Genomic DNA, 17,164 nt, shown 5'->3' on the forward strand with positions numbered 1-17,164 from the left:
GTTCAGGCAGCTTGCCACTACAGTTGCCATTGTTAACCAGAATGTATTATAGTGTCCAACATAGCAGTGGGAATCTATACTGGAGACTTATTATGGATATTTTTTAAAAGGAAGAAAAAATGGCTTAACTAAGTCTTATAGATTAAAAAAAGAAAGCTACTCTCTAATAAAATATAAATCTAATAGTTCTCTAAGAAAATGTGAATCCAAAGTTTTGTCTACAAAGTTCCTATCCTTATTCCTGTAACCTTTACTCTTTAAGCAACATATGGCCTTTCAAGCTAAAAACATAGAAACATATTCTAGCCAAGTCTGTGAGGTCTAACTTGAATGGAAAATCTTCTAAGGAAATTGATGACCCAAACTCAACTGTAAACAAAATTCCCCAAAGTGATTTGGACATTTCAAGAATTGAGAAATTCAAGATAGGCAAACTTTCAGATGTTTACCAAAGTATAATCTAGGATCCTCTTATTGCTATCTATTGGGTAAACGAAGCACAGTTTTTGCTAGTCACTACTTAAAGTCTTTTTCCCAGCATCTTATTTAGGTATTTAGATGTCATTAAAAATTATGCAGATTATAAAAAGGATTATATTTTCTTGTCACCTCTGTAAGCACTGAAAATTTTTGTCTCACCTCCTCCCCAAGAAAACCAACTCAATGAGCCGCAAACATATTATAATGAATGGAAAAATATTTTTAGCATTTTTATGCAGAAAATACCTCATTAGAAGCAAACACTTTAGGAAGCGTATTTAAGCTTAGTAAGAACTTGTATCGAGTAGGGACTTTTATAGCAATTCACTACCATGTGTAGCATTCTGTCTGATGGATCAGAAAATCATAACCCCCTCCTTATTCTTGAGTTACATCACAGCAATGTGGTGAGTACAGTATGGTGCCCAGTACATACTCAACTCAAGGACACAGTGCCTACTAGCTGACTGCAAACAGGAAAAATACCTGTAGGGCATCTAGTCTCATTCAAGTTCTTATGTGGATGTTATAACATGCAAATTCATTTAGGTGAAATATGTTTCCATCTGAATTTTTGACATCATGGAACCTGGACATTTTGCACTATTTTGCATATTGTGCAGTCCATACTGCTGTAGTGTTTAGAGTCATGCGGTCAATTTCAAACAAAATCCTCAATTCTTACATGCAGGGCTGTAACTTCTTTAGACGTCAGGCCTCGAACCCGAAATAAGAGAGTAGGCGCGCTGGCAAGCTTGACGACAATCTGGACTGGCTTGGTCGTGAAACCATAGTTCCTGACTTCGATGATACAAGTACACAGAAGCAAATGTTTACTTCTCCCCACCGAGGCCCCAGAAGGCGCATGTGGGATGAAGTGTTCGCAGCAGCTGCTGATGGAGTTTGCAGGTGTTTCCACTCAGGCCCAGCTTCATCATCTGCGGTCCACCCTTGAGAGCTTGGCCTGAGTTACAGCCACATCCCCCCAGATTAGGCTCTAACCACCCGCAGTGATGATGTCAGTGAGCTAATAGGTTACCCTAGGGAAGTAGCCTCTTACATCGAATGGGAAAGCCAGAATTTAGGATTGATTCTAGTGGTAACTTTTCACATCCCATAAGTTCTTTTCCAGCTTCCCCTGTGGAGTCAGACTGGTAATAGTGGCAGTAGCAGTGTGGTTAACATTTATAGGTGACTTAGTCTGTGTTAGTCAGTCCCTGTGCAAAGCTCTGTATATATTCAAGCCCTATTAAACTATATAAATAATATCCTCTTATTGCAAAGGCAGGAACTGAGAGAAAGAAATAATCCTAAACTCTAACATATAAAAGAGCTGGGATTTGAAGTAAAATTGTCTTCTGATTTCAGAGTCCTTAACAATTATTGATTTTCTGTATTACACAACTAGCAAGTGTGTGTGTGTGTGTGTGTGTGTGTGTACCCCAAAAGGAAAAGAGTTCTTACATGCCTATGGCCTGCCCAAACAGCCAGCCCAGCTTCCCTCACTGAGCAGAGAGGGACTCAAAGCTCCAGAAGAGCAAATGCAGGCAGCTAGCAGCCACCATACTTACCGTTAGGAAATGGCGGTCCTTGGCCTCGCGCCTCCTCTGGCTGTGAGCAGGAGGGTAGGCTGGCAGTGGTGGAGCAGCTATGGACAGGGGAGCAGCAGGTCTTTGCTCGCGACGATCACTTCGGCTCCGATGTTCTGCGGGCGCAGAAGAGATAAACATAATGAAACACACTTCATAGTTTCAATTGTTCTTCCCCTCTCGAGAGTGTTAACAAAGAGCTGCAAAAAAAAAAATGGTGAACTTTCATTAATCTAGTTAATCTATGTGCCACATCAGAGTTTTAGAATGGTTCCTAACTGAATGTTCACTGTGAATACCATGGCAGATACACCCATCTCTATGGGTCCATCTTATAGTCTTGGTACATGGTGGCTTACTTTTATAAATTCAACACTTCTCAGTTCAAAATCTCACAAGTGAGAACAAAAAAAAAAAAAAAAAAAAAAGGCTAAGAACAATGGCGGAAGGCTTGCCAGCAAGATGATTAAAGTGCAGAGAAGATGCAGCCATACCATAGCTGCTGGCCCTAGGTGCCACTAGCTCCAGGAAGGAAGATTTTATGAGCCAGTTTTTCAACTATAGATACCTGAAATAGGCTATGGCGACTGTATTTAATTCACAGAAACTGACACATGTTAGGCACTGGGTGTTTTGTTTATCTTCCATGTTTCCCCCAGGAAAGTGGGTAAGAAGCACACCAATGCAGCCTTCTACATCCTGCTCTTCCTGCTACCCACAGAGACTCAGACGGTTTTATAATCTTGTGCTCCCAGAGAAAGCAAGACAATCCCAGTGACACCATTCTTATTACTCCAGGATAAAGCTGCCTTTGTGGGAAAGCTAAGAAATATCGGGGGGAAGAGGGTTAAGTAATAAGAATCACTGAGATAAGGTCCTGAGTTGGATCATCAGCATCACCAAAATAAATAAATAAATAGATGTCGCAGAGATGCTTGAAATACAATTTAGGTTTCCAGTATTTCATGTACCTTAGAACACCACACTAAAAGTTGTCTATCTTCCGAAATATAGCTTACACTCACCCTCAGAGCTTGAAGTTTTGTCATGATCGAGGGACAAATTTGTGTACCCCAGTTTTCATTCTGTCTTTGCATTGTTTAAGGTTAGTATCACTCATATCATGTACAATATTATTCCCAATTCCCAACGTTTATTGACATGTGCCAGAAGTGCTTTGCTAAGGCTTTCATCTGCACCTTCTTAGCAACCTCACACAAATGGGCATCAAGCTGCCCCCTCATCTGCAGATGTGGAAACAGATGCAGGAAGAAAGGGTCACTGTTCACTGATGAGTGGTACAGACATAGTTCTTGTGTCGTCAATCTTGATACGGCTTGACCTATGGGCATTGTAAAGGACAAATATACATCACTTGTTGGAGCAAGACGTTTTGGATTTTGCAGTATTTGAATATAATTATATTTTGCTGCAACTGAATTCTTTGACCGTTTTACAACACTATGACTTATAAGGTACCATTTGCCTCTTTTTGCCTGTGGTTGATGGAAAGCAAACTAAGCTGATCCTTTCAGGTGATGTCAGATGTCCTTTCTTTCAAGGTTGTATAATCCCCATTTGCATGCTTGTACTGATTTTACAAAAATACCATCTCTCTAGTTGTCAGTCTTTTGAACTGTATTTAAGTGGACCCTGGAGCAGTTAGGTATGTGTGTGGGCGGGGTGGGGTATGTGATATATGTTGTGTAGGTTTATGCTACTATGCTATATTCCTAGCCACTTAGTATATTTTCTTGAGACAATGTCTCACTAAATTGTCCAGGCAGGTCTTTAAACTCGGCAAGCCCCTTGCCTAGCTTCTTGAATTCACAACTGGTCTGTGCCACAAGGCCAAGTTCAGAAACAAAATTAGATTCATCTTTTGATCAGAGGTCTTACAGCACCTGTGAAACAGACTACCATTAAATGCTTGTTGAAGGACTGGACAGCTTCATGCTTTACTAAGTCTAGGTTTCTGAAAAGAGAATGCATCCTATTACCCTACATTTATGATGAACTGTGTTGTTGGCATAATTAGTGATCCATGTTTCTCTCCATCTTATTACTTGTCTTAACTGGTCTCTTTAAGGTTGGTCCCATCTTTATTTGCTTCATTCAATACTTTGCTGCCAAAACTAGGAACTGAGTTCTCTCAAGCTCTCTGACTTCCACCACGGAGTTAACTGCCTTTGGCCCTCACAACCTAACCTCTTTCTTAGAGTCACAGGCTTAGTACATAGGTTAGGAAAACAGGACAGTATCCCTTGTCTTCCTTTGTTTGAGATTCTTCAAAAACAACAACAACGACGACGACATTGGTTTCCATCCACAACTAGAGAGACAGGTCCTGAAAGAGCCCAGCCCATGGGTGGTTTTTGCTACACTGCCCTGCCTCCAAAGTCAACGTCTATCAAGAAGAAATTTTGAGATAGACTCCTTTCTTGAAAAAGTTCCCACCTCTGGTTTCACCCTCATTGTTCTCTGCAAGCGAACGGTGGGCTTTTTCTAATGGATGGCAGCACAAGGAAATCTTTGACGTCCTTAAATTCACTAGGCAGAGCAGACAGGCTGCACTGCTTAGGAAGAATGGAAAGGGAGCAGAATGAGAGAGGAGGTTGCAGCTCAATTTCCCTTTCAACCACTTCTCTCCCATGCTGTCTTAAATATATCTTCTCCTCTACTCAGGCCGAGAGCAGGCAGTCTAAATTAATGGCTCACTAATGATACTTCTCGCCACTGGCGAGGTAAGAGACAATATCAGTCCACCAGGGCCTGCAATTGCAGTCCAATTTTCATCCTTATTCCTTTAGACCAACGAAACTTAGACACCAGCCAGAAACTTGAAAGGAAAGGAAATATAAAATATAATTATCTCTTTATAGCCATGTATTAGTCTCTCTGTGTGTTTTATGAACATAAAAGATGGCATAACTTAAAGTTATTACTGGTGCTGAGCATTAAAGAATTGCTAAGAAAAAGGGAAAGCGATAATTGCATTCTAAACAACTTGAAATGCATTTACGTGCCACTTCCCTGAGGCTCCATAGGATGATAGGTACATTTCTGCTCATTCCCCACAGCACTGGATTGAACTTAACTGCTTACTTTTCCATCCTCCTCGCTACGCCAGAAATTCTTTGAAGGCGGAGACCACACTTGATTGCTCTTTCAATCCTATAATCCAGCATAATGCCTGGCCTTCAGTACGGTTTGTTCAGGGTAGGGGGCTGACAATAAGGAATCCAATTTAAAGTTTCGTCTCAGTTCCCAAATGAGCACAGATCTGCAACCAACCAGTCTTACTTGCCCACGCTTCATCATCCTCTCTCTCTCCACGAAAGCGATTCCAGCTGTCCAAATAGAGACTCCCCACAGGGAAGCTCACTGCCAAGGTTAGGGAGCCAAGCCCTGGTCTGCAAGTTTGGTATTAGTCCCCACCACCAGATGGCAGAAGTGGATTATGTTGTTGGATACACAGCTGCATTGCTGTTTCTTAGGCAAGGTTTTTTTTAATTTTATATTTCTTTATTTTTTTAAGTCGCTTTCTAATTTTAATTCTACACCAGTGCATGTTTTTAATTCTATGATGCCTATAATTCCTGTTTATGGCTCTCTGCAGTGCTATTAAAACTACTACACCCAAGATTTGCTATTGAGCCAACCACAAAACAAGCCAGTCTGAACAGGGCAAAACAGGCTCCATAGTCTTCCATCTAAACCCCAGAAGGCCTTATATTCATCTCTCATCCCCCAGGCGGAACTGCAGAGAAAAATTGATATTGGTACTTGCTGTTCTTCAGTTCTGCCGTTAAGTCCAAACCTGATGAAGCAGTGAAAGATGACAGCTTATGAGCAACTCAGTGTTACCTGGTTAAATCTGTAAAAGATCTAAGCAGGGAGGACTGGCTAATAATAATAAAATGATACAAAGAACGGTGTCTACTAAGAAAGCATTTAGTGAGACGGCTAAAATTTTTCAGTAGTCATCTTGTGCCTTCGATGCTCAAGCCACCTTCTGCGGCTTTCATTCCCTTCCACACAAATCCATTGAGGGCCTACCGTATGCTCAGCGTGTGCTATGTGCTCTGAATAGAATAAATTAATAAGGCACCATCCTTACCCTTGAGCTGCTCGCAGATTAGCGGTGGAATGCAAGCGGGACCATAGTGGTCAGTTATGACAGATGTCGGGAGGAAGCACAGGTTATTATGGGAAAGGCGCTTAGGAAAAGAACAGTAGAGAGGAAGATTTCCAGAAGGAGGCCTGCATGAAAAATTTATTTTAATTATTTTATTTTAATTTTTTTTGCCCAATCATAAAATTGAAATGAAGAGTAAGCATCCTTTCTCTATTATAAGTATCACAGTATCTTATCACTAATAAGTTGCACAAAAACTTTTAAACAACTGCTTTGGGGACAGTTGTATGTCAGTTGTTTCATTAAAAGGAAAAAAGGCAGAAGTCATAGAGACGTGGACGAAAACAATATTTATTAGGGCTTTCTGAGTCTTGAAAAGAGCTTTAAAATATTTTATTCACATTGTAATGTGTTTTCAAACTATCAATCCTTAAATAAGTCTAGGGATATTGAAACAAATACAGTGATTGTATAGACAGCATCTGTTTCCAGAACAAAAACCTAAAGGCCAGAAAATGCGGCATACCATTTTCTGATATCCATTTTTGGGGTTTTTAAAAGAATAATGAGCATTTTGAGTCTTATTCTCATAGGTTTTAAGGCACTGGGAAGTAAGGAAAGGTTCATTTTCTACCTGGGCTGTTATATGCCTGCCTTTGATGCTCTCGATGCTGTGACAGAAAAGCAAATATGAATATCTATTTTCATGAGACACGGTATATGGAAAGGTAGGAAAGAGCTCTGGCTGGGGGATCAGAGGATCAGGGTCAAGTACTTGTTCTGAAGCTAGCCTGCACGACCCTGAACAAGTTTCCACACATTTCAAGCCTCTATGAGCCTCCCTATAGAATGAGGGCATTGGATCAGCTCAGAGATTCTCAATAGAAACAGAAGAGCACTTGAGGGCCTTACTGTGATTGTTAGATGATTGAGCAGGCGCCAAGCATAACAGCCATCCTGTAAGGCGCTGAATGGTCAGTGGAAAGGTTCCATGTCCCACACAACAGTTAATTGCCTTATCCAAATCTCCTATAGGAAGAAGCCAGGAATCTATTTCGGAGTCAAACCTAATTCCCTTTTCATTATAAGCCAAAGTCTTACTTTGCCCATATCTAATAGATGGTGAATATGCCAATTTTCATGGTTCTTCTCCCGCCCCTGCAGCCAAGTTCCTTCATTTCTCCACACTTTTTGTTTGGAATGGCTTCTGTCTTTATTTAATTCAAATTTATTTTTGAGTGGTACAGACATCTCACTGCTTTCATTATGCCATCTAATGCAATTGTGAATTGGCACTTACATATTGAGATACAGTATTATTAATACTTTTCCTTTTTGAACTCTGTGACCATATTTAGGCCATAATGGTAACTTTAATACACATGTACATGTAGTTGATATTATGCATGGATTTCATGCAGGGTAGAAATGGGAGCATTTAACTAAGGAGGTGACAGGATTGATGGGACAGAAAATTCCTAAATGCCACAGCCTTCTGCTAGTGTCCCGGAAATCCCCCAGCCTGGGATCAGTTACCTCTGCGCAGGGCTTGCAGACTCTGTCTGGCGTGGCGGTGCAGCTCCTCCACACAGGGTGGCCTGGTAGCGGGAAGGAAGATGTTCCGCTGCTGGTGCCATGGTGCACGGTAGTACGCACTCAGCTTACTCTCGGCGTCCAAGTTGGAGACAGCTGCAAGACAAAGAGCCCACAGGGCATTAGGCATCAGGAACTCTGTTCATTTAGTGGGTTCTGGGGCAGGGTGGGGGTGAGCCAGAGATGGGAAGCATGTAGAGGTGAAGTTCAGATTGCTTGATCCCACCAAAAAACCTGACTCAAGGCTGGAAAAGCTTTGAAGCCGATAATACATATGGGGACAACTACACCCTAGGACCAAGAGATGGAAGATCACAGAATACTTCTGCATATTGTTCTTGCTATCTATCTGAACTTTGGTCTGCACTTTATGTTGGTTTTTGTCCCTTGTGGTTTCTGGTTGCAGGCTCCTGGTTGTGACTCTTCCACCTCCTGACTCCACTGATTGCCATTTTCCCCCTGGTTTCACCAAAGGTCAGCATGACCATTATAGGAACCGTGACAAGTGCGCTAGTGGGTATGGGAGTGGGGAATCTGTAGATAACACGATTCTTACAACTCATCTGAGAAGTCAAGGAAGACTTTCTTTCTCCTAAAAACAGCATCTAACTCACTATTGTCTCCTTCATTATAGCCCAGGACAAAATGAGTAGAGAATGCATACTTACAGAAAAACATTCTGGGAATTAAGGGACTATGAATGAGAAATGGCCACCCAGAAAAACTCATGAGCACTTGGCAGCCTACTAGCCTCAAGACTGCTGAGATCAGGGACAGGTGACTTCACCTTCAGACTCAGGACCCAGAGCCAGACTCCTGGCCCAGGAGCATCCTGCTCTTCTCAGTCTCCGCCTTCTTCCTGTTTTGTTTCACTTCCCCGGTGCATGGTATGGAGACAGTCTGCTCCCCTGTTTATCTCTATGCCCCACATAGGCTTCTGCTTAAACTCTGAGCCTTTTCTTTTAGGTGCCAATCCACTTGGAGGATTCTAACCTGGAACAAGGTAATCTATGGAAGATGTAGAGAGGAAAATGAATACTTTGTGGAAAGGGAATCGAAGAATGAAAGCTGGGGAAATACAGTCTTCTGACCATTGAGTTTCCCCCCTCACCATGAACTCAAGTTATTTTTTTAACAATATTTAGCAGCACTGTTTAGTCTAGAATAAAGTATTCATTACTGCAAGAATCGCTAACTGAGGGCTAAGGACGTAGTTCAAGGGCAGAACACTTGCCTAGCTCATGTGAGACTCTGGGTTTGATGCTTAGCACTATAAAAATAGAAACAAACACATATCAAACGATGTACTGAAACACGTGCAGGATAAAGAGGAATATATCATCTACCTAAATTATCTAATAGAATGTTCCATGTTGAGAAATTTCTCTATAGCTGCACTATACAATATAGTATTCCCTTTGCCCTTGGACCAAGAGATGGGTGACCACAGTGGCTACTGAGCACTTCAAAAGGGATCAGGTAGTGTATGAGGAACTAAATTTTTAACTTTTATTATTAATTAAAATAGTCATATGTGACTAACATATTAAACCCTGTAGTTCTAGGGTGACCATAAGTAGTCTATCATATTTTCTCACTTTTATCCTCAGAGATTACTCCCAACTGTCTCTTTATTTTCCTAGATGCTTAATCTTTAAGAATTTGAATCAGAACGCTATTTCCCTGGATAGAGGCAGCACTCTTTTGGAGGGAGGAAGAGGGTCAGTGGAACCATGAATGAAAGAAGGCAATTTTTCTTTCTCAAGCTAGTCTATAGCCTCAACTTTCTCCTTAGGAACTGTGAGTGCTTGATGAATCAGTCAGGGGTCACTGAAGCCTGCAGGCAAGAACGGGAGGACTCACAAAGGGACAAGCTGATCCTTTCAGGCCTGAGAAAATGTGTGGGAGGCCTTGGTATAGAGGGGGAGGGGCCAGTCTAGATCTGGGTGCTCCTCGCCAGTGGACAGTAGGCAGAGCCCTGAAGACAGAAGCGTCATTCAGTTACCCTCGAAGGAACACTCCGATGCAGTGACGAGACTGGCTGGAAAATCAGCCCGTCCCTGGATACAGATGTCAACTCTGCTCACCAGGCTGAGGTCACTGCTAAACTCAACAAAAGTGGCTGTGAACGCACGTGCTGATGACAGCTGGAAGAAGGGACAGAACAGAAAGCCTGACTATGAAATAAAAAAGGAACAAGAAACTCAATGGGCAATTCCAGAAGTGTGTGTGCAGCTGTGGGTACCACTCCTATCAGGCTTGTCTCTTCAGGGGCTTAGAGTCACAATTTGGGGTTGGGCCCAGGTGAGTGGAGGCAGATCAAAAGACTTACTTCCCCCCTCATGCTATCTATGCTGTTGACTAGACCTGGCACACCCTCAGAATAAAAGACCAAGTGCCCATGACTTTTCACAATCTTTAGTCCTGCTATTTGCCTTTGTGTTGGCTTGAGGAAGAGACACGTCAGCTGTGCTTGAAAAAAAAAAAAAAGAAACCTGAAGATGACTGAACCCTTAAACCAGAGTTTCCAACACTGTGTCGATACCCTGCACATAATAAGAGTGTTCCAAGGTTGTGATTATCATCAGGAAAGTTAAAGAAATGCAAAACATTTTCTGATGATGCCTTGGGATCTTGGAGGAGTGCGAGGGATTGGGTGACGTGGGTGAGGAGAGGGGAATTCTGATAATGGAAGTACCTATTCACCCATGAACATGATACTGCAGCTATTAGTGTCAGGCACCATGCTAGACAGAGCATCATGCACAGAAATCCCTATCATCTTGAGGCATGTGCTCGGTGGTTTTGTATGAAAATGTTGATGTGATTCTTCCTGAAAGCAACAGATTAAGAAAAATGCTGTCTGGCGCATACTTCCGGCTGCACTATAATGCAATCTCCTAGGAATGACCAAAAAACATCAAACTCTAGAGGCCCTACGTCCCTCCAAATGTATAGTTCCCACCTTTCTGAAGTAGGTAACTATCATCTCAGAAAAGACCACATAACATAAATAAAAAAGAAATTCAGCAATTTTTCTCATTACTAAATATAAACTTATCGTTCGAAAGGAAATATTATTTTTAATGACCTTCCTTCGCTGGAGCCCTAAACTCATTCCTACTATGGTCAATGGACAAGCCAGTCCTGAGGTTTTGGACTACTAAACTGCTTGGTACTAAGAACAGATTCCAGGTGCAAAGATTAATTTCTGAATTCCAGTGTGGCTACCCTCATCCTGGCTCCTCAAAGGAACCAACTCTCATGCACAGTGGCTGCTTTTACAGCCACGGATCCACACTTCCCCTATCCTTTCTCTTCCGAGAAGCTAGAATGGGTTTAGTCCGCACATTAGCGGGTGATGATGTAATTTACTTGTTGCCACAGTGTCATCTGTCACTGCTCAGCTATGTCCTTTAGTCACGGAGTAGTAAGTGCATGGTGCATCTCCTGGAGGCAGAAAAGGGCACCAATGGAACACTCAACGAAGTCATCCCATTTTCCTAGTTTAAAAAAGTCATTTCTGGGCTTGAGGAAGATGGTTCAAGCAAGCATGGGGATCTGAGTTGAGATCCTCAGTTCCCATGTAACAAGCCAGCACAGCATGTGCCTATAATCCCAGCACTGAGGGAATAGTGACAGTGGAGTCCCCAGACTTTGCTGGGCAGCCCATATAACCAAATCAGTGAGCTTCAGATTCAGAGAAAAACTGTTCCCCAAAATAAGTTATAAAACGATAGAAGTCGGCACCTGATGTTGTGGAAAATTAGTTTAAGATGTGCTACGTTTCTGCTGTGGAACATTTGTTTAATGATGCAAAAAAAAAAGTGTTGCATTCTTTCACGTTGCATTTGTTTAGCTCTGTGAAGCTGTGTTACTTTGCTTGTCTAAAACACCTGCTTGGTCTAATAAGGAGCTGAATGGACACTAGCTAGGAAGGAGAGGGATAGGCGGGGCTGGCAGGCAGAGAGAATAAATAGAAGAGAAGAGAAAGAAGTGAGAAAGGGAGGAGGGGAGGAAGCCAGGGGCCAGCCACCCAGCCACCCAGCCACCCAGGCACACAGTCAGCAAAAGAGTAAGAAGGAAAGAAAGGTATAGAGAAGAGAGAAAAGTAAAAGCCCAGAGGCAAAAGGTAGACTGGTTAATTTAAGAAAAGGTGGCAAGAAACAAGTCAAGCTAAGGACAGGCTTCCATAAGTAAGAATAAGCCTCTGTGTGTCTTTATTTGGGAGCTGGGTGGTGAGCCCCCAAAAGAGTCAAAGAGTAAAAAGTGCCACATTGTGGAGAAAATCTGATGATGGGAAACAACGGGTAGCCTATAGATACTGAGAACCCAAGTTCTTTATCCCCCAAAAGCTATTTTTTCCCCAAGAACTGATAGGCTTCAAAGAGAAACCCGAGCCTCAAATGGCAGCATAGCAGGTAAGACCTTAATTTTTAGCCTCGTGGGACTCTGAACAAAGGACACAGATTCACACTGTTGACACAATGTTGCAAGATAATATTGGAGAGGTTGTGGGTTTTAGTTTTGTGGTACTGGATTGAATCTAGGGCTTTACACTTGCTAAGCAAATGTTCTGTCACTGAGATGTATCACTAGCCCTCTTTTTTATTTTTTATTCTGACACAGAGTCTTACTAAGTTGCTTAGGTGGACCTCAAACTTGTGAGCCTCCTCTCTCAACTTCTTGCTCACTAGTATTATAGACCTGTGCCACTAGGTCTAGTTAACAATGTTGTTTTGAGTTGCTAAGTTTATAGTAGTTTATTATGGAATAATATCATAGTAATAAGAAACTAACATACTCCCCCATTAACGTGTCTACTTCCTTCAAGTAAGCCACTTATTTGCCTTCCTTTGTGACCCTCTCCTCTATGTTCCTGCTGCATAAGGATGGAGCAGATGACAGCAAGCATTAAACTTGGAGGTAGGACTAAATGCTTCATTTTGTCCTTTAAAACAGAAAAAGGGCTATTCGTGTGCCTCATTGCAAGGCAGGGGCTTCTTTTCATAATAGCATGGCCCCTTGACTCAACTCATTTCATAAATAAGCTCAGAAAAAAAGGACATTTAATATACCTTGTAAGTAGAATATCTGAAGTGAGAGGCCATCTCTAGCTTCATAGCTGCTTCTTTATCTCAAATCAATACAGAAATAAATTAGCTAAAGGTGATTCGGGTAGGGAGAGGGCGTCATCTGCCCCACTAAAGTTATCTAGTAAAGGACTCAACACCTCCACCTTCTGTGTCTTCCACAGAATTAGATACAACCAAGAACCAAGAGGATGTTCTGGAGAGTGACTAGAGGAGGTTGGGAAAGATTTACTGCATTCCAGAAAGACAAATAGCACCCCAAAACCAAACAGCTAAAGTAAAAGACCATGTGTCTGTAGGGAAGTGGATTCTTGGTAGACTTATCAGAGTTCATTCCCCTTATACACCTCAGAGACAGCGAAATTGTCTAGATAGTCATAGTGATTTTTCAACTGCGTGGATATTTGGATATTGTCATTCACTTGGGTCCTCAGAAATGACCTGACTTAGACATAAGATTTAAGATTCTCATCTGGTGTGTCTCATGTGTGTGTGTGTGTGTGTGTGTGTGTGTGTAAAATGTCATATATTTCATCACCCAGAGGCCTGAGGCAGAAAGACTGCTGTGAGACTGAGATGAGCCTGGGATATATAATGACTTCCACATGATTCTAGACTATCATAAAATCCTTTCTCAAATACCAGAAGAGGTGAGAAGTGGGGGCTCTTAGACTTCCGCCTAGGAGGTTTGCTTCTAAGAACTATTGGGAAGGAGTTAAGATTGGAGGCACATATAACCTTGCCCAAGCTCTTTGAAACTCCCTTTATCCCCCTGCCCTGCTAGAATTGGTACTTATTTGATTTCATTTTCCCTGGCTGACCTTATGAGTTTCTTGCTACCTTAAAGTATAACCTATGGGCAAAGAATACAATGCTTGTTCTTGGGACTGGAGAGATGGTTCATTAGTTAAGAGCCCTGACTGCTCTTCCAGAGGAGCAGGGTCTGATTCCCAACATCCACAATCATAGGGGCTCACAAACAACTGTAACTCCAGTGTTAGGGACCCTGATGCTCTCTTCTGGCTTTTGTGGGAACCAGATATGCAAATGGTGCTCAGACATACATGTAGACAAAGCACCCATAATGCATAAAATCCAAAACAGTTCCTATCCTAGAAAGACATTACACCCTACCATGGGTTAATCCCAGGTTCTCTCTCTTCCCTCTCCCAGGCTCTTCAAAATTGAAAGTGGGGGAGGGAGCAGACAGTTGAAATCAAAGCCTGAATTCTATTTGTGATAAAAAATTCAACAAAATGTGCCAAGTTACTCAGATATGGATTTTTTACTCCTTCAAAGGACAGGGAGAAAATTTAAAAACACATTCTTAGAGTGTCTACAGGAAACATTTACCTACAAATACCTTTGTTAGCCTTCCTTCCTGCCCGTCTGCTGATCATCCCCACCCCCACTACATAATAACTTTTCAGCCAGAAACACATCCCCACACAGCCCAGCCATTCTGACAGCCTGTGATAGAAAGCAGCGAGGAACATCACACATTCGTATATTAGGAAGCATCTGAAATAGTTGGTGTTGCAGATACACAGTCGGATAGCTCCCACTTCCCTGCTAAGCTGAGTCCGTTCCACAGCAGCCAACAGCTTGGTGAGCAAAATGGAAATGTAGTCAGTCTGGAGCTGCCTGCAGAATCCTCCGAGCAGCTGGGAAGACAGGGAGGGGAGTTCACCAAGGGATACCGTTCATTCCCACCTGTTCTTCTTTCTTTGGCACCCAGCCCTTCGCCCATTCTGCTTGGCAACTTGGAGGAGAGAGTAGGGCAGCATATAAGAACAGCAAGAACTACAGAAGGCCTGTCAACCTGCCCAAATCCAGTCATGTTTCTTGAAACCTTCCTCTTGGGCGATTTTTTCTGCAGAACCATAGTAATTCAGATCTGCTCCCAAGTCTGGACAGCTTATCAAATGTAGGCATCTCAGCATCAGGAAGATGAAGTGAAAGTTTCCTAATAAGTTTCAGCTTTTTAAAATATTCCAACTTCTACTGAACAGAACACTAAAAGAACGAACAATTTTTTTTCTCAACTTCTATACCAAGATGAAGCTTCGTAATAGGAAGGCTAGTCATTACTGTTACTGCTGCTTGTTTATGTGGCTGTAGCTATTCAACCCCGTGGCTGTGTGCAAGTCATTGAGCATTCCTAGTATTTCAGATCCCTATCGTTCCATATGAATGATTAGGAAATGTCCATCTCTGGGTGCAGTTCTGCTCTGTCTGATACCTTTGTTTTCTACCAGCCACCAAAACCTACCTTGAAAGATTCTGTATTAAAAGCAATGGAAGAATGGGCTGGTGAGAAGAATTTGGGCTCTCTGTGATTAAAAAAAAGATTGGGCTTAATCCATGGAGTGAGAACCATAGTAATAAATCATGAAACTATTTAATTTTGATCCCATACTCGAGAAAAATGGGATCATAGAGCATTCAGTATGGTTCTGAGGCCCCAATGGAATGATGCTCCATTGACTTATCACTGATTAATTCAAAGTTACTCTTTTCCCACAGTAGAAAAACAAAAGAAGACCGAGAGTCTAAGGTCTAAAAGAAGAAAGGGTAGAGATGTCTATGTTTCTTGAAGCGATGTCTCGTGTGTAACAGCACTTCCATATGAGTATAAGAACTTGAGTTCAAATCCACAGAATCCATCTGAAGCCAGCTGTGGTAGCCAAGGTCTATCATAAGTGTTCCTTCAAGATTGGCATACACAACAGAGAGCAATAAAGAGACCTTGTCTCAAACAAGTTGGAAGATGAACACCTGAAGTTGTTCTTTGACCTCCAAATGCACAACACGGCATGAAAGTGACCACACTCACACACAAGAGTGTGTGCATGCTCACACTTACACATCATCCATATGCACCAACACTCACATAAGATAAAAAGTCCCCAACTTCTGGATTCTTAGTAGATTAAATATAAATGAAGATGATGCCAACACAGGTTATACTTTGAGACTTTTATGCTGGAAACAGAAGTACGCCCATAACCAAGGAGCTTGTGACCTCCCTAACAGGACTGACATCCCCATCTTTGATGGCTGTTGACTAGAGGAGTACTTGGTGTGACAACGTGGAGATCCTCTTAAGAGTTCTTCTCAGAGGTGCAGTATAATCAGTGCCCCTTAGGAGTGGTTCATGATGACTAGCTTATCTTCAGGTCACTCACCTGCCTTATTCTACACCGTGCACTTCTTTCACAATGGAAGCGCGTTGTCATCTATCACAGATTGGCTATTGTTTTCAGAAAACTCCTGTAAGCATGGCACAAAAGCATTGTATTCTACTTCTGGAAGGGACCTCGGAAATTACAATGTTCTGGTTTTTCTGTTTTGTTTTGTTTTTGTTTTTTCAAATGGCGGGGCATGACCCATTAGTGGATTGCAAAACCCATTCAGCAGGTCAGGACTACTAGCATTTTTGAAAACAATGAAATAGAATAGTGTAGAATAGAATATGCTCAAGTGTACTGTATTGTTCTGTGAAGTTTTTGTTTGTTGTTTCTGCTGGGCATGCATACACAAATTTGCTTGGTCATGATCTGAAAACATATCTTATAAAAATGATGGTTAAGGTCATCCTCTCAAATGTTGATAAGGGAACCTAAGGCCAAAGATATGATCCAAAAACCACAGACCTAAGTTTAGGCAGCATCAATAATAATAATAATAATAATAATAATAATAATAATAATAATAAGTGTAAGTCTCCTGACCCTGGGTTCATGGACTTCCCTGGCTGGCTTCTGTCTCCACCACTTTTAGTCAGTATTTTCTACCTACCACTTATATCTAGTTGCCCCTCAGAAAAAATGCTCTACTGCCCTGCTTTTCTATGAAATCAATTTCTTATTTTAGGATTCCAGAAGCATTTCAATCTAGGGAGTAAAGCTTGTGATGAACAGGCACATAAACCAAAACTCATACCCAGTTGTCTTAACAGATCGTAAGTGCCCTCAAGAGTACCACTGCCAAGAGCTCTATGGAAATACCATGGCTAGAAGAGACAGCCCTGTGCACTTAACAGAAACATGAACAATATTGTAGTTTAGAGTAAACATGCAACCATAGAGAGGTGACATTACTGAAGAACGTTTGAACAGCAACAACAAAAAAAAAAATACAAACTCCTCTTGTAGATAAAGACCTGGGTTCCATGTGGGTACACAACTTGGAATCTGAAGGCTTTGCATTTCTTATATTCTGCCCTTTCTGAAATCTGTTTTCATACCAAGAAACCCAGAAGAGGATTG

The 17,164-nt window shown here is 41.8% G+C and overlaps 1 protein-coding gene across 1 annotated transcript in view; it reads right to left on the minus strand.

Moving 5' to 3' along the window:
* Nhs (NHS actin remodeling regulator) overlaps window positions 1–17,164 on the minus strand; it is a 339,701-nt gene that overhangs the window by 32,987 nt on the left and 289,550 nt on the right. Inside the window, exons 2-3 of the mRNA XM_050160636.1 lie at window positions 7,744–7,896; window positions 2,052–2,185 (exon numbers count right to left, since the gene is read on the minus strand). Coding sequence (XP_050016593.1) covers window positions 2,052–2,185; window positions 7,744–7,896 — 287 coding nt within the window. The remainder of the gene's footprint in view (window positions 1–2,051; window positions 2,186–7,743; window positions 7,897–17,164) is intronic.

This window comes from Alexandromys fortis, unplaced genomic scaffold (genome assembly GCF_014885135.2).
Source record: "Alexandromys fortis isolate MF-2015 unplaced genomic scaffold, M_Fortis_MF-2015_v1.1 scaffold_120, whole genome shotgun sequence".
NCBI lineage: Eukaryota > Metazoa > Chordata > Mammalia > Rodentia > Cricetidae > Alexandromys > Alexandromys fortis.